This window comes from Lepisosteus oculatus, chromosome 7 (genome assembly GCF_040954835.1).
Source record: "Lepisosteus oculatus isolate fLepOcu1 chromosome 7, fLepOcu1.hap2, whole genome shotgun sequence".
Lineage (NCBI taxonomy): Eukaryota > Metazoa > Chordata > Actinopteri > Semionotiformes > Lepisosteidae > Lepisosteus > Lepisosteus oculatus.
The window spans coordinates 10327143-10350899 of record NC_090702.1 but is presented as its reverse complement, the minus strand read 5'-3'; the positions used below and the strand labels follow the sequence as shown (position 1 = coordinate 10350899).

Sequence of the window (23757 nt, the reverse complement as noted above, 5' to 3'; positions counted from 1 at the left end):
TTTAGGGCTGTTAAGTTTAACAACATGCTAGTAAGACCTCATTTAGAATATTGTGTACAACTTTGTACCCCACAATGCAATGAAGTTATTGCAGCTCTGGAATCAGTGCTGAAAAACATTCTCAGATACATTTCCTGGCATAAAGGAATATTCTTCTATTGGGCTAAAAAAACTAACTGTAAGTTTTTTTGTCTTTAACAGAGAATATAACAAAGTACTTAATGCATGTATCCAAAATCCTCAAGAGCACTGACAAAGTTAATCTCTGGGATCTGCAGTGCAATATGAACCAGTAGACAAATGAAAACTGCCGGGAAGTGTATTGAAAATTGTGAAGGGGGTGTACTCTTTACACATGGGAATATGGAAATGTGGAAAAACCAAACCAGAAATACTTTCAAAGCTCATACCATAATTTCTAAAAAATAGCAGAATAGGATCCACTAACTAGCTACAAAAAGTAAATAAGCCCGGTCGGCCAAATTACTTAATCTTGTTTGCAGACATTTTATTTCTATAAATTGCTTGTCATTCTACATATTAATAGCACAACATGTTACGGCTTGTTATAGTATGATCCTTACTAACCCTGAAAATAAGTGAGTTATTACTTAAAATGTATTTCTTCTGAAATGTTGCCAGTACTACAAAGATAACTGCTGTCTGTATTTTGAGATGGCACCCTAACACTTAATATGCATTTATTTAAAAAGGACTTTTAAAGACAGTACTAACATGTATATGCAACACCTTTTGCTAAACCCTTTTACAGCTGTTAAAGACTACTTCATGCACTTGGCATGTAAAATATTCAAATAAATCATATTGAGACAATGTTCTAAAATCATTAAAGATTTCGCCTTTGATATATAAATTCGAAAAATGTATTAGAAAACATTAACAGATACTGCAGGTTCTCACAGTGTCAATTATAATTTGCGTATGTCTACAGCTCTGAGGATGATGCCACTATCTACCCTACATTTGCAGATAACTGCTGATAACATGCACTTCCTGGCAAACTCAGTCTGGTGAGTGGGGGAGCACAATTCACAGGAAGTCTGTGGTGAGTTGTATTTCAGTCATGTTTCAGACACTTCCTGTTGAACTGAAGCTCCTTATATCTGTTACAGTATGTCATTTTTTCTTGAAAATAGAAGACTGCTAAAGTTAATCATTTGCCCAGTTTCTATGGACAGCCATAATCAAGACTTAAGTTTTTAAAGTTTTCTTTTTTGCATTATTCACTTCAGAAAATTGTTTTGCCATTTACAGATCATCATTAAGGGTATCTTTTAGAAAAGCACTAAATATTACAAAGATTTAATCTTTGTATTAGGAAATGTAGTACACCTTTTTGTAGTGTATCTTGGTTTGAATATATCTAAAATGTAACACTCCTGAAACACTCCTTTGTATCTATTGAGTGGTAACCAGAAATGAGTCTTATGTTCCAGGGGTGTCAGTGATTCATGTTAGAACTCTTTGATTGTGATACTCTGCCCACTTTTCACTGGTGCCTGCCTGAGGAAAGAAAAGAGAAAATCCTACAATTCATGTTTAAACCTCCAGAGAGTGCTGGCTCAGCAAACTATATACTGTTAATGGTTAGCAACATGAAAGAACTGTAAGGCTGTAAGGGTTATTAGGGCTCGGCAGTGTGGCATAGTGTGTATAGGTCTTAACTTGAAGGCTATGGGTTCAAATTTCCATTGATAAAAAATATTAATAATTCTAAGATTGATAACAATAACTCCTTACACTTATATAACACTTTTCTGGAAACTCCATTCAAAGCACTTTACAGGTAATGGGTACTCCCCTCCATCACTATCAATGTGCAACATCCATGTGAATGATGCAACAGCAGCCATAGTGCAACAGTACACTCACCACACACCAGCTATCACTGGTGAGAAGAACAGAGTGATGAAGCCAGCTCATAATTGAGATTATTATGACACTGTGATTGGTAAAGCCCAATGGGAAATTTGGCCAGGACACCAGGGTAACACCCCTACTCGTTTCGAGAAACACCCGGGGATTTTAAATGACCACAGAGAATCAGAAGTTTTACAGTATATTGTCCCCGTCACTATACTGGACCATTAGGACCAGTATTAAAACCTCAGGGTGACCACCCCCTGCTAGCCCCACTAACACCTCTTCCAGCAGCAACCTTAGTTCTTCCAAGGAGGTCTCTCATCCAGGTACTGACCAGGCTCACTCCTGCTGAGCTTCAGTGGGTTGCCAGTTGTGAGTTGCAGGGAGATATGACTGCTGGCTGTAATGCTATTCCCATGTGGTCATTGAAAATGTTATTGTATGCAAATTAGTCATAAATATTTTACAGAATTCTAAATTAACTTATAAACATTGTCAATTTTTGTACAAAAATTGAAACACTTATGTACATCACATTCTATAAACCAGAATTAATTTCCTTTTTAAATCTAAAAAGTGTGCCTTACTTCCCCTGAAGAGAAGATGGTTCGCTATACCTGTATGTGCTCTTTATTTATTTGAAGTCATAATTTGAATAAAGTCAAACACTGTTTTTAAAAGGGGTTGGAGTTTTATGGATATAATGAAGCAGAATTTACAGTTATCAGCCTATCTCCTCCTGTTTAACAGTTTATCACCTGATAAAAATGATAAAAAGAATGCATCATTCTTTGATTACTCTATAAATACAGAATGTAGTATATATGTTGCTTTAATAAATCATTGCTTTTCAGGTGTCAGATTTTATCTGTGGAGGAAAGTGCACTTTCCGAATGGGCCTAGGCATGTTCTTACTTTGATATTGTGATGTGTAAGCAAAGTGTCCAAATTCACTCCCACCTTAGACTTAAGGCATACTTTACTGTTGAGGCTTGTGCATTACTATAGATGGATTTCAGTGATAATGTGAGTTGGCATATGACATATCATACACCAAAAATGTGTACTCAGATTAGGCCCTGCCATTCTTGCCTCCAAGGCTTAGAAATTACTGTAAGACTAAATAAGGAAGGAAGGCTAATTTTTTTAGCTTTTCCTCCAACGTTTCCCTACATTAAATTATTCTCCCTATTTCTTCTCTGATGGCCTCAAGTTCACCCTAAATTTGAATATAATGTCATATTTTGAAACGTGGTCACTTAGATCACTTAGCATTCATGTTTATGTTCCAAAAAATGGCACTTCAATCTGATTTTTTGCCTGTAACGATGATCCTGGATGGAATCGTAAAGATCATCTGTGCAGAAAGTCATACTATCCAGCCAATCCTCCACTTAAATCTCTTTACAGGTAATGGGGACTCTCCTCCACTACCACCAATGCGCATGTTCCAATGTGCAATAATTTTGTTATACTTTGTTAAGTTCTGAGCATTGAATATGTCACAAGCCACAGAAGGACAGGGCTTTGGATAAAGAGTGAGAGAGTATTGGATAGTATTAGCAGCATAGAGAAAGGAGAACTCTTCCATGTACTAAAAGCACTCAAGAGTAATAAATACAAAGGGCCAAATGGTATCTTTCAAATAGTAGTCAAGGAAATGACAGAAACCACTGACGCATCTCTTCCAACAGTCTCACGCAGTCTCTTGGATACGGATACTGACCAGGGACTGGAGAATTAGAAACATGGGACTCATCCATAAAAAATGTAACTATAACTAAACCAAGTAATTACAGACATATACATACATGTAAAGAAATGGAAATTATCACAAGAACTAAACTAAATAATTACCTACATGGAATCACCTAGTGTATAACATATATGCTAGTAAATAGTCAGCATTTACTAAGTAAGTAAAAAGGAAAAGATAGGTCTTGCCTAACAAATGTGTTAGAGTTCTTTAAACAAGCAAGAACAGTAATGCATACATATAGGACTTAATACAAGGTGTATTTAGATATTTAGCTTTGTTGTAGTTAGATTTTTAGGCTTTTGATAATGTTCAACATAAATGATTAATTCTCAGATTGCAGGTGGTAGGCATTCAGGGAAACCCAACTGTTTGGATTGGGAATTGATTATTAAGTAGAAAACAAGGGGGTACAGATAAAATGTGAATAATCAATTTAGGATGATGTTATTATTGGTGTACCTCAGGGATTGGTTATCAGACCACTGTTCTTCTTAATTTATGTCAATGATCTAGATTCTACCAGTCAAATTAGGAGGATGAGCAAACATTGTAGAGGCAGAAAAAGACATTTTAAAAATACTTCAGTAAAATTCAAGAGTGGGCAGACACATAGCAAATGATGTTTAATGTCAGGTACTGCATGTGGTAGCTAGAATGTAAACTATAAATACAAAATGGGAAACAGTGAACTAGAAGAGGTACTTATGAAGAAGCCTTAGGTATTTGTATTGACAGATCACTTACATCTTCTTGGTAATATGGGAAAACAATTAAAAAGACAACTAACGTGATAGACATTTAAGTACTGTAAGTAGCTGTATCAGCATGCTTAGGCTGCAAAGGAACAAGTAAAGGTTTATTCCTGAATAAGGTTACAAGTGTTTCTTTTCTTCTCTTTTCAGCATGGAATAAATCTTTACTTGTTCCTAAAATTGTAGAATATTAAAAAGCATACAATATAAATAACAAGATGTTATGTTACTGCATGTAACACAGAACTGTGTGTCTGAACAGGGGCTCCTCAGGGGACAGTTCTTTCTCTGTTCCTCTTCACCCTCTATACTTCAGACTTTAAATACAACTCAGTTACTACTACTATTCATTGACTTCAGCTCAGCTTTTAACACTATCATTCCAGAGAAACTAGTCAAGAAACTCAGTGCACTGGGTCTCAACACCACCCTCTGCAACTGGATTCGGGACTTTCTGACAGAAAGACCTCAGGCTGTCAGGCTTGGAAACCACACCTCCTGCACACTAACTCTGAACACTGGGGTCCCCCAGGGGTGTGTGCTTAGTCCATTACTTTACTCCCTCTATACCCACTACTGTAAGGCCAAACATAACACCAACCCCATCATCAAGTTTGCTGATGACACCACAGTTGTAGGTCTGATCACAGACAATGATAAGAGGGCCTACAGGGAGGAGGTCAATCTCCTTACAACATGGTGTGAAGACAACAACCTCACCCTCAACGTCAGCAAAACCAAGGAGCTGATCGTTGATTTCATGAAACTGCAAAACGGACATGCCCCTATCCACATCAATGGGACTGAAGTGGAAAGGGTCATTAACTTCAAATTCCTTGGCATCCATATCACCGAGGACCTCATATGGTCTCTCAACGCCACCTGTCTGATCAAGAAAGCACAACAGTGCCTGTACTTCCTAAGACGGATGTCCACAGATCCTCACTAACTTTTACAGATGCACTGCAGAAAGTACACTGACAGGTTGCATCACAGTGTGGTTTGGCAACTGCAGTATTGCTGACCGCAAAGTCCTACAGCAGGTAGTGAAAACTGCCCAGTCCATCACTGGGGTTGAACTCCCATCTATACAGGACATTTATGACGGACGGTGCTTGAGGAAAGCTCTAAGCATCATCAAAGACCCCACACACCCCAGCTACAGAGTGTATTACCCTCCCATCTGGAAAACGGTATCGGAGCATTCGGGCCTGGACTACCAGACTCAGAGACAGTTTTTACCCCCGCACTATCAAACTCCCAGCCTCTCTCAAACTCACATCATCTCTCACCTATGATCTGAACCTCGCAGTGCCTTCTTTCTTACCAAAAACTCAAACACACATTGAAATCTACCTCTACCTTAGATGTTCAAAAAGCTCACTCCCCATAATTTCTATCCTTTTATTTCATTCTGTTGTTGCATGTTTTTGCACATCTGATGTTATTTTGCACATTAACTGTTACCTTTTGTTGTTTTGCACATTGGCTGTTGTTTTTGCACACTGCCTGTTGTCTCTGTCTTTCCTTCATTATACAATTGTATGGTTGTTATTTGGTAATATTTATCGTCTGAGAGCTAGCTAAATAGCATTTTGTTATACCATATACCTGTATATGAGTATAACAACAATAAACTTGAACTTGAACTTGAACTCAAAGTCATACCACCTGCAGAAGTTCTCAGATGACTCTGCAATTGTGGGATGTATCAAGGGTGGGCAGGAGGAAGATTACAGAGGACTGGTCAGCAGCTTTGTGGAGTGGTGTGGGGAGGACCACCTGCAATTGAATGTAACAAAGACCAAGGAACTGGTGGTAGATTTCAAGAGAAAAAGGGTCAAACCTACTCCTGTCTACATCCATGGGAGTGGTGTGGAGATGGTGGACTCGTACAAGTACCTGGGAGTGCACATCGACGATAGACTGGAATGGTCTAAGAACATAGAGACCACTTACAAGAAGGGTCAGAGCCGACTTTACTTCTTGAGGAGGCTCAGGTCCTTCAATGTGTGTAGTAAGATGCTACACAATGGTGAGCGCCATTTTCTATGTGGTGGTATGCTGGGGCTCTGGGATTAGAGCAGTGGATTCTAACAGGCTGAGCAAGCTCATCAGAAGAGCAAGCTCCGTCATTGGGTCTGGCCTGGACCCCCTGGAGGTAGTGGCTGACAGGAGAATGGTGTCTAAACTAGAGGCCATCATGGACAACGTCTCCCATCCCCTCTATGACTTTTTTGTAGAAATGAAGAGGATATTCAGCAATAGACTGATTCATCCATGGTGCGACAGGGAACGCTACAGGAGGTCATTCTTGCCTTCTGCCATAAGACTGTACAATGCATCCACCTTGCGTCTGGGCAGAGACAACATTGACAGTGACCTGTTTCTGGTCTGAACAGTAAACTGATACATCTGTTATTTTTTTTCTTTTCCCTTTTACAACCGTTTTTGGGCAATATATGCCAGGGACCTGTGCAATACATTTATATCTATATTTATATCATGCAAATTACTTTTTTGTATACTGTTCTGTTCTGGTTTGTTCTTTCTGTGTACTGGACTGTGAGTAACTCACTGTACTGATTGTATTGTATGTATTGTATAATTATTATTGTATCATTCGTTATACTGTTGCTGTGTTGTCTGTCTTAAGCTGCTGTTGCACTGCAATTTCCCTCATGGGATCAATAAAGTATCTATCTATATGTTATTGTTACAGCTTTAGGTGACTGAGAAGTGTCTCTTTCAAATCCTGTTTGTTAGAATGAAATGTCATATGTAAATATGTCAGTGTAATAAATAATATTTATTGAACAATATGAAATTGTATCCCATAAAGTATGCTGATTATAAGTACCAAACATTGTAATTATTTTATGAAAGTAGTTTAGGTGGGTAGCTGCGTCAGCATACTTAGGCTGCAAAGGAACAAGTAATAGGTTTATTCCATGTTAAAAAGAGAAGAAAGAAAACAAAACGTTTCGGCCATGGAGCCTTCTTCACCCTTCTTCCTCACACCTGAAGAAGGCTCCACTGCCGAAATGTTGTCTTTTATGAAAGTGTTGAATTGTGTGGTCTTTCTCAAGATAACAGGAACAATGGAAACAGTAATGGTATTGTAAATACCTCAATTAACTGTATTATATGTAAACCTCAGTATTCAAAAAAATAGTATAATCCACTACAACACTTTTTTAACTTGGAAAACTCGCTGTGTAAGTGTTTTATTATTTACCCTTTTCTTTCCACCCTATACAGAATATAATGCAACCAACAGCATATGAGCCTGCGATTAGTTGATTTTACCTTAATGTTGGTGGTTAACATTTGTTTACTGTATTTCCTAACTATAGGGTGTTGAGCACTGGGTAGTTTAACTACATTTCCCAAAACCCTTTAGTTTACAGAAAATATTTGACCGTTAAAAACTTGGATGTCTCCGCGCGGGTTTTACAGATGCATCTTGGGAATTGAAGTCTATCATCGGCTAACAACCAGGAAGCTTTGTCTAATCGAATAGAAAGACTACAAAATCGATGAGCTCATCGCTTCGTTGCGCAGACGTGGTGAAGATTTTTTAAGCTCGGTATGTGGATCTATAGGAGGGGGAAGGTCCTTGTCGGATTTTGAGGTAAAGTCGCCATTTAGTAAAAACTAGTTTGCAGAAAATAGCGTACATTGGGAGTAAAATTCTGATTATAGACTAAAATAATATTTCGCATTATGTTGATATTCATTAATAAAATGCTTGTTTTTATTTTCCTTGTTACTGAATGTTCAAGCTGAAAACGCAAACTCATTTTGGTTGTGCTGGGGGATGCGGTAATAGCGCAGCAATTTATGTAAACTTTTTTAATGTGCTTTTTCGTGTACACCCTGGCGCTCTGAGCGGAATCTGGAATGACACTGCAATAACTTTATAAGTATTTTATACTTTCATCTTTTAATTATTTAAAGTCATGGATGCGGTGCGCAGGGGGAAGTTTTAAATCACAGGGTTTTGGGAGGGTTTCAGACTCCCTGTGCTCCACATAAAGGGGCTTATCCCACCCGAACTACGCTTTAGTCAGTCTTGCTATGCTCTGCTGTGTGAAGGGAGTAGAAAGAGGTGATTTCCCAGGCCGGAGAGAGACGAGGCCTGGCGGCCGGATTGTGGCACAGAAATCGAAGGCAAGCTAATTTTTCGAATAGTTAATGATAAGTTGTTAAAAATCAGATATCGGTCATATCTCTGTCAATCTTGAGCATGGAAGGCTCCCAGTCGCTTACGTGCAAATAAAAAGGAATACGCAGATGGAGACTGGGCACTGACACTCTTGGTGCGTTAGGAAAACAAAGACACTCCTCCATGCCCTGATGTTTTACGAAATTGCTCGGGCCGACATTCGACCTGGATTCACCGTGCTCTTTAAAAACCCTAGCGACCAAGAAAACGGAAAAGCAGGAGACTCGTGAATCGGTGAAAATCCAGGTCAACCGGCGGGGAACACTCCAATGAGCCATGTAAATCGTCTAGTCCAGGTTCGTTGTGCACGCTGCAGTCAACGAGCGAAGATACTATTTTTTTTACATTTTAACTTAAACTTTTGGCAGGGTTTGGTTGGTTAAACTATATCCACGTTCAGGATGGGTTTTGTACGTTGTTAGGCTGGTTAAGCGAAGACTCGGCAGCCTTTCAATAACTCCGGATTCACATCTGAAATAGCATCTTGCGCGGTGCTCCAAGTTCAATTCTCTCCGGGGTTTTGCCGGTGTGATTGCTTTCAGACTGACAATCCGATGTGAAGAAATGTGGCTTTGACTAGGCTTTAGGTAAGCAGGTACCTCCGATATACTGCCTCCCATTAGGACGTTGTGGCAAACCTTTCCGGTACGTGAGGGATGGCAAAATAGTGATTTACTTGAATCCCGTAGAGATTAGGGGTATAATATGGTATTCAATGTAAGATTTTTTTCTTCTGTGTGTATACTGTATGCAATTTATTGTTCTTAAAATGCTTTTAATTTATGGCCTTGATTTGACACTGCATCATATAATGTCGCTTGTTTAAAGCGACATTACTTCGTTTTAGCATGTGCGTTCCGAGTGCTTACAATGAGGTTCTTAACATAAAACTATTTTTAATAATACATTTGCTTTGGCAGCCTACATTGTTTTGTGCACTAGGTTTTAAACTGTATTGGAGACAGCGTTGTGCATTGAGATAATCCTGTTTTAGGTCAGCCGTGGGTCTTGAGTAGGCCAGGCCAACCCAGCCTGGTTGGTGCCAATGCTATGCAAATGGCCTAGCGAACAGTATGAACAAACTTTTTTTTGGGTTGTCTGTGACCCAAATCTATAAACAGTCCTATGAAGAGGTTAATTTGGTGTCAGTTGTTAGTTGTAGGTTATAAAACATTTTTCTGTATTTGTTCCTTTCCATTGCAGAATCAGAACGCAAAAGGGTATTTTCCTGGCTGTTTTGAAACGTTAAATGTAACTTTAAATGATTTTCGAATTCGGTCACTTAATTATTAGTGCATCAAAGGCGATCGAGCTGACAACTTGCTCATGACGTTTTGTCCTTAATCCTTTAGCTGACAGAATTGAGGAACAGTCTCACTTCATAGCGTCTGTGTTAGTTGCTGGTTTGGCGATTTGACACTACGTTTTAAGTGTTTAAAATGAATGACGCAGTATTCAAGATGAACTCCGCATACAATGGAGTGAAAACTGTATATATATTTTTCATCATATTAATGTCTTTGTGGTTAAAATCTATATAAGAGTCCGGAAAGGGAGGAAATGAATTATGAAAGTCATACGAGGGAGTTATAGGAGTTAACTTCAGCAGCGTGATATTTATTATAGGAATTCATCAATATGAGTGGTATGGCTTCCCCATGTACAGTACTTTCAATGTAGCCAACAATGTATTGACTGAAAACCGGTTTAGTACTGTTCTACAATATGTATTTGTTATATTTATTAATAAGTGTTAAAACTGGGAAAATGCAGAGCTCTTTTTGTTCAAGAGTGAAGGTGACAGCCTAATATTATTAACAACTGTTACAGCAATTTTTTCCAAAACTATTTAGTGATGTGAGAATTCATGGACTTCATTGTACAAGATTTTTAATGGAGTATCAGTGTAATGTTCTTAGTGTCATTTAAGTGTTAAGATGGATAGAATATTTTGAAGTGGTTAACTTTTCAAAGTTGGTGTTAAATTGTAAATATTATTACCCTTCTTATTTAGTATTATTACTTAATTTAGGTGGATTTAATCTGAGCACTGAACTCTCGTTAGCCTAGGGTGGGAGATGAGCATCTTTTCTCTATTTTTTTCTTAAAATATTCATACCTGTTATTTTTAAGTATCAGATTAGATTGATTTACTGCCTGTGGGCTGCAAAAATTTGGAAACGGTTTATGTACTTAAAAACATTCTTTCTGTGGTTAAAAATTATGCATCATCATCAGCACAACGTTTTCCCTCTAGCATTGATTTTTTTTGTATTTTTGCTTTTCCACATGATTGAAATAGCACAAAAACAAACTTTCAGTACAGCTGAGAGCAAGTTGTTTATAGGGGATACTAACTTCATGCCCCATATATTGGGAAAAGCTGCAGGGTCTCATGGTAATCATAAGATAGTTGGCGACTTAAAAGATTTTAAAAAAAATCCTGTTTGCTCTCTCGGATAACTTAGTTTGCTACATGTGAGGTGTGGCAGATTGACAGTTAGAATGAAATCGCACAGAAGTATGAAATATTTTCCTAGTGAAATTGTTTAAATCACCATGTTACTCAAACTTCCAAATACTGAGAATGTGGGACAGGAAATGTCATCATGCTCATATTGGAAAACAATACTTTGTATATAACCATGGCTGGAGTGTTTCGGTTCTTCATGTTGACTGTTGACCCATTTTCTGTGTACTTGTATATTGTAAGCAGGGAAAATGTAGCAATATTGTGTGTACTTTTAACATTGAAGTAACATCTTAAGTAACTTGAAGCATGTTCCTGTACAAGTTAAGATTTAGTAACATTAGCATGTAGTTGGAGATTGTGAGCGTTGTGGACACATAGTCCAAGAACCTCTCTTTACTATTGCTGAAGGGTTAAATCCAGGATATTCATACTAATTTCCAAGGACATCTTTGAGTGAAAAGAACATGACAACCAAATGAATAGAGCATGTTAACACTTAAGGAAAATGAAAATGTAAGTTTGGGTGTGCAGTTATTTTTTTTTCTTTTGCAGTTCAAGTCTGTGAGGATCAAGCTTTGGATTACACCTGGTTTTTGCTACAGAGACTACAAGCAAGAACACCACCACCCCTTCCTTTTTCTGCTCAATGCCGACTATCTGTGGTTCCCTTTCAGGATGGATTGTGTGAATCTGATGGTCATTGTGTGTTTACATCAGCATTTAATTTTCTGTGACATTATCTTGTTCTTTTTCATTTACAAGAGAACACCCCCTCTCCAAGGCCCTGACCCTTTACACTGTAAAATTCTTAGCTTTCATTGCTAATTTGTTAAAAGAGAGACTCCTTTAAGCTCCAAAGGCTTAAAACCAAATTTGACAGGAAGAGGCATTTGCAAGGAAAACCTTTTTTTTGGCAACTTTTGTTTGTGTTTTTTATTTGGGCAAATACAATGTCGGAAGACCCAGATAAAGTAGTGACGTTTTTGGCTCCTCCAAAAAATGGCAATGGTTCCAGTTCAGACACATTGGTGGGTGAGAAGCTGAATAGCAGGCATGAGGTTGAGTTCAGAAAACGGAGACATACCATGGACAAGGACAGCAAGACCACGGCAGAGCACCGCTTCTTTCGTAGGAGTGTCATTTGTGACTCCAATGCAACGGCTCTGGACCTACCCAGTAAAGCCTGCTTTATGTCCTCTCCTCCTGATTTGGATCCACTGTCCATCCTCATAGCAGAGCCCAATGATAACTCCTTTGTGGCTGTTCAGCCTCTATGCATGATGTCAGTGGAGTCGGTTACTGATACACTCACCAAGGTCAATGTACAAAGTGAAGAATGTAACACAGTTATCCAGGAGGTTTGTGATGGGGAAGTGAAGCAGTCTTCTCTGGCAGGGCCCACAGATGACATCAGTCAAGCTGAGGAACCGGATGATAATGTTGCGCTAGAGAAGAGGGATGGGGTGAAGGGGGCTGCGAAAGTGAAGGTGGACCAGAAGACAGAAACGGAACAGCGGGAATTAGAGAAGAGGATCCAAATCCAGGAAGACAACGAGGAGGTGGAGACCAAAGCTGTGGGTACCTCGCCTGATGGCCGGTTCCTCAAGTTTGACATCGAGATTGGCAGAGGCTCCTTCAAAACGGTCTATAAAGGCTTGGATACAGAAACCACTGTTGAAGTGGCATGGTGTGAGTTGCAGGTAAGATGTTTTTTGAACATTTTCTGACCAGTGTCTGAATTTAAAATTGTGCCACAGGCCCTTTATACCTGGGCTGCAGAAAATGGGGAAAAACATTCTGGATCTGAAATGTGAAGAAAGAACATTCTCTTGAAGCCTAGAAACTTTATAAAATTTTCAATGGAAAGGTAACAGGTCTGTGATGTGAGCTAGGAAAAATAAGTTAAATCAATAAATGAAAATTGTTTTTTTTTGTTCTAATCCATTGCAAAACCTGTCAGAAGAACTAAAATATGAATATAAGAAGACTGGCATTATATTAAGAGTATTACAGACAATTAAAAAGCAAATGAATGTTTTGAAACTTAGGAAATAGTGACGAGTAAAGGGAGACTTACATGTAAATGAGATTTGCATAAGGAGTTGTGTATTTTAATTATGCCTGTTATACATTCTTTGACTAAGGCCTCCATAAGATTTTATATTCCTTCAGCTCAGGTTCTAAGCAAACTAATTTCTTAGTCTTTTTTTCCAGATTTAGTTAAAGGAAGTAATGCTGATAATCTATACTACCATGTTGAATAGGTGTGGCTCAGGTTTGTGCTTTAAATAAATAGCAGTGCACATGCATGGCTTGAATAGCACATAGGGAGTGTATGTAGGTTATTTTGAGACTTTTTGGAATACCTAGATGCTGTATTTAAATAGACATGAAAACACATGATATAATAGAAGCTGACAACTTCAATACTGATTTAAATCAGTTAAATCATTAAAAGTAAAGCCAGGAGAAAAAAACATCTAGCTTCTTACATCACCATTCAATGGGTCATGTGTGCTAAATGTACATTATTTCAATTTGCTAACAGAGTTGCATTACATTATTTTTCTTTATTATTGAAGATGGCCTACCTGGAGGTTAGGAGGGTCTAAATTTTATTGAAGAAAATATTTCTGTTATGCGACATGATTCAACAACTTGCTTTCACTCATCCTGTTTTACTCACCTGGCTTGTCCTTAATGGTACACTTAAATCTACCTGTCCATGTGTTGTTGGTCAGATCACTTCTAGTCTTGTGATAACTTGCAGAATAGGGTCCATGTCCTGTCTGTCACAGTGATAAAACATGAGACATGACTGTTCTTAGTTCTTAGGTTTTACTTGGCAGAATCATCTGGAGTCTTTTGTTGGTTAATAAAAAGCATTGTTTTAATTCAGTGGCATGTTACTTTATCTCTGAAGTCAAGGGGTCTCCCCTCAAACTACCCCTGTAGCACTGGACATTGGGTTATAAATTTAATTTTAAAGGTAGTGCACACAAAAAGTAAATTCTGATCAATTATATGCACATTATGATGTAAATATTAGTATCTGACATCAATACAGAGCACTTACGTAAATACAGGCATATGTTTTAATGTCTCCTGTAGGGAAATTTCCATTTAAGAGAACACCAATGTAATGTAATTTCCCTTTATAATGTGGCTATTAGGGCTAACCTTCAGATTCCAGCGGAAGAAAAATCAATTTCAAGGGTTTTGTCTTTCCATGTATTTCCCTTTAAGTTTAGTTAGCAGTTTAAGTTACAGCTAAATAGATTTGGTGAAATTATCTGCCATCAGTAAAAATAGTGATTTAAGTCTTTGAATCTTATGGATATCTTGTTTTATATCTGTGTAAAATATTTAAAGATATGGCACAGAGATATCTTATTTCTCTAAGTGCCAGATCATTATCCTTAATTGCTTGCACCTTGGAAACTGCCAAGCGGAAGTCTTGACTCCAACTATCAGAGCCTGTTTAACTGAATCAGTAAATCATAATCTTTACAGCACTATAGTATATTGCATGTTTTAATTCTGTTTTGTGCACCTTTTATATTTAAATTTTTGGCGGGACTAATTTATTTGGACCAGAAAAGAACAAAAGGTAACTTTTGCACAGTAACCACACTTCATTTTTTGCACATTTTGATAATGTACCCTGCTTTCTCTTTGTGGCTCTGTTACTTGGCTTTAAGAACACTGGATCTAGAGCTTAAATGCATCTCATGTGGAAAACAAGAGCTTAGTTTTGTGTTCTTTGGCAGAACTTATAACCTCTGTTGTGGATTACATGGCTTAATTAAGAGATAAAATCAGTATAATTGGTTTGCTAATGATCTTGAGGTCTTTAGACTTAGATGTGTATATGATATTACCTCGGGGAGAAGACATCAGTGAGGTCATTCTCAGATCCTTTGGAATTGAATCATTAATATAATATAGCCATCCATGTCTATAGTAGTCTGCTCCTGATATGCTAAAGGAAAAAAAAAAACTGTCCTTTCTTTATGAAGCCCTCAAACAAAATTAAAAGCTGTACTTTAAGTTAATTATTTTAAAAATTAGAGATGTTTACCAGTCAGAAATAAATGTGGATACTTTAAGGTCTTGTACTTAAAGATGCAAGTAGCTTATTTAAAGTCTTTGGTTTGCTAGTGTCTTTTGGGTGAAAGTGATGCATTGGTTTATAAGTGAACAGAAGAAGGTACAACTGGGCACAGGTGATGAGCTGATTAGCAGTTAAATGTCAGCCCTGATGAAAATGTAGACAGGAATTAAATACTCCCTGCTCATGAACAGATTGACACATTTGTTTCATTGGTATATCGGCACGTGCACTAAAGTAAAAAAAAAAAACTGTTGCTTACTGTTTGGGGTGTTTTTATAGGTAGTGCTTTTGTACCCTGGTAAAATTTTGATACTTGAGTGCAATTTGTCAAAGATCACATTTTGTGATTATATTGCCAGAGTTTTAGGATTTACCATTTTCTTTTGTGTGCTAATTCTTCAAAAGATCAGCAACTCTTCTAACTATAGGCAATTATTTTATACATTTTTATAGATGCTTCTTTAATTGCTTTATTCTTTGTATTGGACTGATGGATTTTAGCAAAGTTAATTTTAGTATTTTATATTAGGCTAGGAAAATGTCAGGACAGTTTTCTTCACCTGGTTCACATCTGGCTGATAGCTCATATTGTCTCCTACAGTTAAGACGTTTTGCTTAAACCAAACTTACAGCCATATATTAATTTGTGGAAATTGATAGTTTATAGGATACTGGAATGTTAATCATAGGAGGCAATTATTGCACTCCATATAAAAATACTGATTGAAGCAAGGACTAGGTCTTATTTAATAATAATAATAATAATAATAATAATAATAATAATAATAGTTGCTTACACTTATATATTTATTTTCTGGACACTCCACTCAAAGCGCTTTACAGGTAATGAGGACTCCCCTCTACCACCACCAATGTGCAGCATCCAGCTGGATGATGTGACGGCAGCCATAGTGCACCAGAACGCTCACCACACATCCGCTATCAGTGGTGAGGAGAGCAGAGTAATGAAGCCAATTCATATTTAAGAATGGTTCAAAGCCAGACCAGATATTTTCTTTCACATGTGTAACTTGTTGGAAAACTTGGAGAAATCACACAAAATGTCTGTGCAAATAGCAACTTATTAACATCACTAATGATCCTAATCACAAACTCCTCATTAGTACTGATTAAGATTAGATTTGTTAGTATTTGGAATGGTATGTTAGAATTTGATTGTTTTTGATGATACTTAACAATTTAGCTGAACTTCTGCTTAGTACAGTGCTAAGAGCTCAGTGTTGTTGTTCTTATCAGCACAAACAGCAGAGACTCTGACTCAGAAACTTTAATTAATCTGATCAGTTAATTAATATGTATGCCATAATTATTGCTTTGTCTGGTTTTTAAATATGACTGAACTACTATATAACTACTAATGTGATACTCAGTTGCAGTTAGTCATGAAGCAAACAGGTTTAAATGTGAACATGTATGTATCATAGCAGCCTTTATTTCCATTGCCCTTCAGACAAATAAGCGAACATGTCGCTGTATCTGTTATGTAAAAGGTACATTTTACATAACAGAACAGATAGTATCTGCAATACTATGAAGGTAAAATCTTATGCACTTTCCGGGACTACTTTTGTTGCACTTCCTCCGAGTGTTTTTTATTTAATGTTACATTTGCCTACACAACCTCTCTATATCCCCAATATACCTGCTTTCCCCAGAGAATCACAATTGTAGATACCCATCACAATAAAAACAAATCTATTCAAGTGACACCCAGATGTGATGGAACATATTTACTTACATACCATTTATATATGTATTTTCTTAATGTCCGTCCTCTTCACTTCCCAGGATATCTGAAAATTCACTATTGCATTACTAAAATCTGAAAAATCACATGCATTTGCTATAATACAGCTATTAATAAAGATAGATGTTTAAACTTCATTATTATTAAATTACAAGTTTATTGATAAACATTAATAAACTTCATTATTAAAAGATGTGGTATGACTGAAAAGCAATTTTAGTTAAATATTCCATAAATCTTCAAGCAATGGATGGCTATGTTCATTACATAGTGATGATATTAACACTTCATTCAGGAACCTTCTGATTTGATCCAGTGTTTCTGCTTAGTACACTACTACGTTGCTTAAACCATAGGAGGTGGTTTACATAAGTCGCCTACTTTAGTTATCTCTAGAGGGAAGCATCTGTTACTTGAGGCTTGTTGCACTTGAGAACAGGTTTGGAACGGTGCTGTGATCTAATTTCAGCTGCCAAGTTAGTTGCAGTTGGTCTTAAGGTAGCCTGCTAGTTTAGCACAGAGCTGTGTGCTAACCATAGTTTGAACTCCAGTTAGTACACTGCTTTCAGTTTGTTGCAATTGATGCATTGGGTGTTTTCAAAAATAGAACAGAGATCAATAGAAGAAGGGCCCTTGCAACAAAATTACAGGAAAAAGGAAAGGACTGGGACTAATCAAACATTTTGTTAATTACTTAACGACTAGCACCATAATTCTTACTGATGTTTCACGGGCAATGGCGTCTAAAGAGATTATACTCTGAGAAAGATGTCATTGGCAAGGGGTAACAGTGGCAAGTATATACTCCAGGGTACATACATTAATTTGAATTGCAAACAGCTGTAGTCAGTTGACTACAAATATCATTTCTGGATTGTGAACAGCTAGTTTCTTCAACAAAAGCTCCACAGATACTATTGTAGAGTTACAGTGTCCAAACTGCTCGTCACACCTGGCAATGGAAGTTTGTGAGTGATGCAGGAACGCAGGCGATCTACTATTGAGTAGTAGAGAAATGTGATTTGGTGAGATGAATCATTCTTCACCAATTTCTTGAAAGAAACAGATGAGTGTACATGTGGTGCCAATCTAAAGAACATGAGTGCTTAGTTCCAACAGTGAAGAGTTCAGGTGGTTTCATAATGTTGTGTTGTGGATTTTCCTGGTATGGTTTGAGTAGTCTTTTCCTTAGAAGGCAAGGTCAATGCTAATCACTACTTAATGGTACTGAGTAATCATTTTAGTCCTATGTTGCAGCTTTCCTAGTTGGGTGAAGTGTCTTCATATCCACAGAACATGTGGTCACTTATCAGTGTCATGCACATTAAACTAGGGCCGCCACTAATGATTATTTTGTAAATGATTGATCCATCGACTATTTTTATTGATTAACTAATTTCATCCTATCTTAAATTGCGATTTACATACATGCTTATTCATAGACATCGTGAATACAGCTGCTAGATTATTTTTCTGAATCCAAAGGGGGTTGACTTGGTTATGTATCCTGTTAAACAGGCATAAAGAGGCTTAATGTTTGTAAAGTATATAATGGTACCAATTGAAAGCATAGGGCAGGGGACAACAACTCGTATCTCTTGAAGAGAAGTCTGAAGTGGAACCAATATACTATACCTTTGGAGCCGCAATGCATGAAATAATTAAATATATGAAAAGTTAAACATTTCTGTAACAGTTAATTTTGGCACCGCCAACTCTGGTACAGGTTCTGTTCCAAAGGCAATGACTGCACAGCGAGCGATCTTTTTTAAATTACTGCTGTTTGTTATTGCCGTCATCACATTTAAGCATTATTTAGGCCTACCTTTTCAGTGCGACTTCTGTGTATTGTTGCTTTGCAGGGTTTGCCTCAACATTTGATTTCTTATTGTTTGACAAATTCTTGTCACATATTAAATATAAACGGAGACAAGCAGGGCTCGTGAATAAATCACCTATAAATTCTTGATCTTCGTCACAGATTTTTCTCTTTTGGAAAGCCAACCAACTATCTTAAACAGTAGGTTACAACATAAGTGTAAAATTTGCATTAAACCTTCAAAAATACTGTGTTCTTTGCTATATTTAAAAATACATCTTCCCAACTTAGCCTGATCATTTATTTAATGTGATTTATTTACAATGTAATCACCGGAGAAAATACTTAAAAATAACTTAATAAATTTTATTGCTGCTCAATTTTGACAGGCCGCTAATTTGTATTTTTCTTTTGGACCACAAGGTGACGGAGCCACAGGTTTCTGACCCCTGGCATATATATATATATCTGGCAAAGAGTGAAAATACTACTCTGCACGTAATAATGCTAGCAAGTGCATTTAGCGGACAAGTCGATCCTATTTAGCTAACCTGTCCATTGAAACATTATTTATAGTGTACTCTTGCGTGATAAAGGTGGGAAGTGTATTTAGTAGACTAACCTACAGTGTTTATCCTATCCAAGGAAATTCCAGAAATATTGTGCCTCTAAATTTCATCCCAACCCTAGTCACTAGCATCAGTTTTTCAAGTTAATCGGCTTCACATCACTAAAATAGTAATTGTTGGACGGCTAAACAAGTGTGAATGGGTTACTAACGGTACTGTTGTCTAGTCCTGTGCAATAGTTCCAGAGTGTTTCCTCTTCGGGTGTTTGTGCATGGAACTAGTGCCGTTGTGGAGCACCATCTGTGTTTTACATAGAAAACAAAACCATTTTTATGTTTTTTTTAGTGAAATACTCCCACACAGAAGAGACTTTTGGTCGAAATTTGGAGGGACCTTCCTCGGCAGATTGTGGTGCAGCTGCTGCCATGATTAGCCTACTCAAAAACTGTACAGTGTCGTAGCATCCTATTAACGGCACACAATTTGGGGGGTGATTAGTCGGTTAAGAAAATACGGCTACTTTATTGTTTTTGCGTCAATTAATCGCGGCAGCCCCTACATCAAACTATTATCCTTAGGTCAAGGCCTTTTCAATCAACAGATCTGAACCCAGTGAAGCTTTTATGGGATGTTTTTTAGTATGAAACTTGAGACAGTGCTTTCACTGTCAACCACAGGTGAGTTCATTGACTTTCTCATTAAAGAATAATACTCCATCTGTCTTGCAGTTTCTAGATGCTGGTGCACTTGGCTGCTGGCCCAACACTCTTAAGTGACTATACATTAGTCACTACAATTACATTATTTATTTGTCCATTATGTTCCGTGTGCATGTTTAAAATAGGTTAGGTGGTGTATTTTGTGTAGAGAGAATTAAGCTTTTGTGTCTTTGTTCTCCCTTTCATAAAAGGGTGATTAGGATATAAATGACCTCTGAGTTAAAAAATGGAGATGAGACCAGTCTTCTAATAGCAACTTTTAACTGCTTCAGTTACTAGATGAGAAGGTAGTGCTCCATGATATATCCATGGGCAGAGAGGGCAGGCTGCAGTCTGAAATAGTAATATAACCCAGGAGTGATGTTTAATAGTTTTGTTAGACTTTTTCCTGATTTACATTTACATGATTTACATGTTTATAAGTGATGTGCCCTAAAAGTCCCTTACATTTCTTAAACTATATAATTTCAAGAACAAAGCACAAATATAAGTCTTATTTCCATGCTGAGCTGGGCATTGTAAATTTCTGAGCTGGAGGATTAAAAAAAGGTAAGGTTTCTCTGTGAATAATGTGTTTTAGTTTGTGGCAGAGTCTGGAAAGAAGTATCACCTCTGTAATTACTCCTTTCAGCTTTCTGGATGAGTTTATTTTTAATAGTGAAAAGAAGCAGTCATGACATACTGAAATAAATGGCGTAAAACACACCCCATCATCCATAGAATACATTAAAGCATTTGAAAACTGTTAAACGCACCTTGCCTTGGTGTTTTAGATTATTTAGATTTTTAGATTAGATTATTTGTGCATTGTATTATGTAAAATAATCTGAAGAGAAATTTCTTTACAGATGTACACTTCATCACTCTTCGTCCTTGTGTGAGTTTCAATTAAATATTGAGTTAAGAATGAGTCGAAAACAGAAAACATGCCAAAACTAAAAACATTAATGTAGAGTTATAGTGATGGAGAAATAGTTCTAACAAATGCTGTTCTGTAAGAGTGGAGATCTGACCTTATCTTTGTATTCATCATTAGGTGAAAAGTTGCCATTAATAAAAAAGCTTTGTTGAAACCACTTGGGTTTCATGAGTATTCCTGTATTAGAAGGGAATGATGACATCATAAATGACTAATGAACAGAATGTATCCACAGAAGGAAGAAACGCTGATGACTAATTATTTCCCTTTTATTTTGTTATAATTGGTTGAGATTAGAATAAGAGGAAGACCATAAATTGATGGGTCAATTAATGTGGGAAGTGTCAACTTATTCTTCATTATTTTTGTTATTGAAATTTGGTCACCTGTGTATCACAGCTCATAGAGGGTGTAGGAAATGACAAAATGCAGTTTGTGCATTCAAGCAAAACATGGGTGATAAATGTCAAGGGTACTGGTATCAGTATTGTGCATTTGGAGTCTCAACATATTTAAGAATGACAGGTGGACCTTTTGAAAGTGTTCCAAGAAAATAATTTGCAACATGTAGAAAAACTTCTTAAAGCTATGGTAACTGTTGTGCAGGTGATCCTAGATTGATGCTGAATTGCAGTGGGTTGGTCTTTAATTCTGGGAAAGATAGGGTTTCATAGCTATATTACGCACAGATGGGTTCACCTTGCTGCAGATCCATAAGGCAAGCAGTTTTTTTTAATGGACTCAGACTGCTTTTTTTACAAATTAAGGTTTTAAATATTTTTTTTAGAATGTGTTTAAATATATACATTATTCGTTTAGTGAATACATGTTACAAGAAAATCATTGCATGTAAACATGATAAATACCAGGAAAGAATTTTGGTTGCCCTTCTAGTCTTTAAAAATGCATTGCTTGCCCAGGCTTGTTTTCTTTCTTTTTAAGATTTGTTGATGGCTAGTATAATTCTGTAAATTTCTTCAGACTGAAAATTGTGGAGTTTGAGGAAAAGCTGTTTCCCTTTAATTTTTTTTCTAGTAAATGAAATAGGGTAAAGGTAACAAACTGGATTGGTTGGCCATACTGTAAATTCCTTGGACGCTGTTTAGCTCTAGCCATCTTCCATTCCTTTGTATAAATAAACCAGCAAAGGTTTTCAATTACAATTTTTTTCTTTTGAGCTGATTGAATTATGATCTGTTAACTGAATGCATGAGACTTAATTGGATTGCATTTTTTGTTTCAGGTTTTGGGGATTTATCAGTCAATAATAAGAGTTCGTTAATTGTTAGCTATTGTTTTAATTTTTATGCACAAAAATGGACAGTTCTCTGCTACTCACTTGAAAAGTTGACTCCACCAGTAATTATATTTAGTGATTGGTGTACGTGGTTTGATTTAATATACTGCAGCACATCCTTTAATACATCTCTACTTATGAAAGTAAGAATATTATAAAGCATGGGAATTCTGTAAAAAAAAAAGTCAAACTATGGTAATTACCCTTGCATTTTAGTTGTAAAAGCTGGAATTGATAAATCACGTGACTGAGAAGCAGAAATGGTAATGGGAAGAATGCTGACTCGGTGTACTGCCAGCACTGTTGAAAATATCGATACATATATTGCTGGGCATGAGGCATTAATTTTTCATTAGAAGAATACAGGGAGTTCTATTAAGAGTGTTGTACATCAACCCATTAAAAAAATCAGTGTTAAATTCATCCGGTAAGGGTTTGATTTAAAGAATATAAAAAAACAAAACCTTTCAATCTGCATAATTACAAGACAGTGTTTTAGTGGATGGATATTTAAATAATTTTAAGACATCTAGTAATTTGAAAATTGTAATAACCTTCAAGCAATTTCTAAAGTTGTTTTTTTAATACATACAACTAGACATTGCTGTGCAATTCTGTAGGACAGTTTCTGCCCCTGGCTTTTAGTCATTCTGAATATGAAACAAGGGGAATAGTTCACAGTTGAGATTGCTTTCAAGACGTTATGCTTCCATGTAAAAAGTGTTGTGTTAACATACAGTTCTGTGCAGAAGTAGTTTTTTTCCCTTTCACATTTTCTACATTTTTGCATTTTTTTAATGTTATTGGAGTTGCGTGCATGTTCTAGTGAAATATGAAGGGAACCCGAGTTAAATAACACCAAGCTTTAGTGCTTGTTTCATGTATCACATAAGTTATTCAATGTCCCCAGTATGTGAAAAGGTTTATATATTTTGAAAGTTAGAATAGCACCATATAATGCATCTTTAATAAACATAATGCTTATGTGGATTCAATCAAAAGTATTTCATACATTTTTCACAGCATAGTTTATAATTACAATAATTGAGATTCTCTCTTTCAAGAATGATTTCTTACACTGATTCTCTATGGATTTTGAACAATATGGATACTTTGTAGTAAAATACAACGCAGCAAATGTTAGGAATGTCCTTAAACAGTAGTGGAAACAAATCTGAGGCAGCCATTTCTATGTACCCAGAGGTATTAGGTATGAAACACTTTTTTGCTCCTTATAATTCTTAAAATTCCTCATTGAAGATGTCTGTCAGTAATAAGTAGGTGCCTCATTTGTTAAGGGGAAAAAGATTGGTGTAGGGAGTGAATCCCCACCCCACAATTGCATTTGTTTATTCTGCCTGTGAAAGTTTGTATTATGTGCACAGAAAAAACTGAAATAAAGCTTTTTTTAAAGGGTTAAAGGGGGCTTGTCTCTTTTTTGATTAATATGGCAAAA

At 36.7% G+C, this 23757-nt stretch overlaps 1 protein-coding gene across 10 annotated transcripts in view; it reads left to right on the top strand.

Moving 5' to 3' along the window:
- The first annotated feature begins 7963 nt into the window (after window positions 1–7963).
- wnk1b (WNK lysine deficient protein kinase 1b) overlaps window positions 7964–23757 on the top strand; it is a 156502-nt gene continuing 140708 nt past the window's right edge. For 8 of the 10 annotated variants that reach the window (XM_015353170.2, XM_069192144.1, XM_069192146.1 and 5 more), the window contains exons 1-2: window positions 7964–8029; window positions 11649–12796. In XM_015353170.2, coding sequence (XP_015208656.1) covers window positions 12047–12796 — 750 coding nt within the window. In that variant the 5' untranslated portion in view covers window positions 7964–8029; window positions 11649–12046. Of the gene's footprint in view, window positions 8030–8144; window positions 8920–8977; window positions 9211–11648; window positions 12797–23757 lie in introns of those variants that run through there. The other 2 variants (XM_069192141.1, XM_069192142.1) reach the window with 2 other exon arrangements.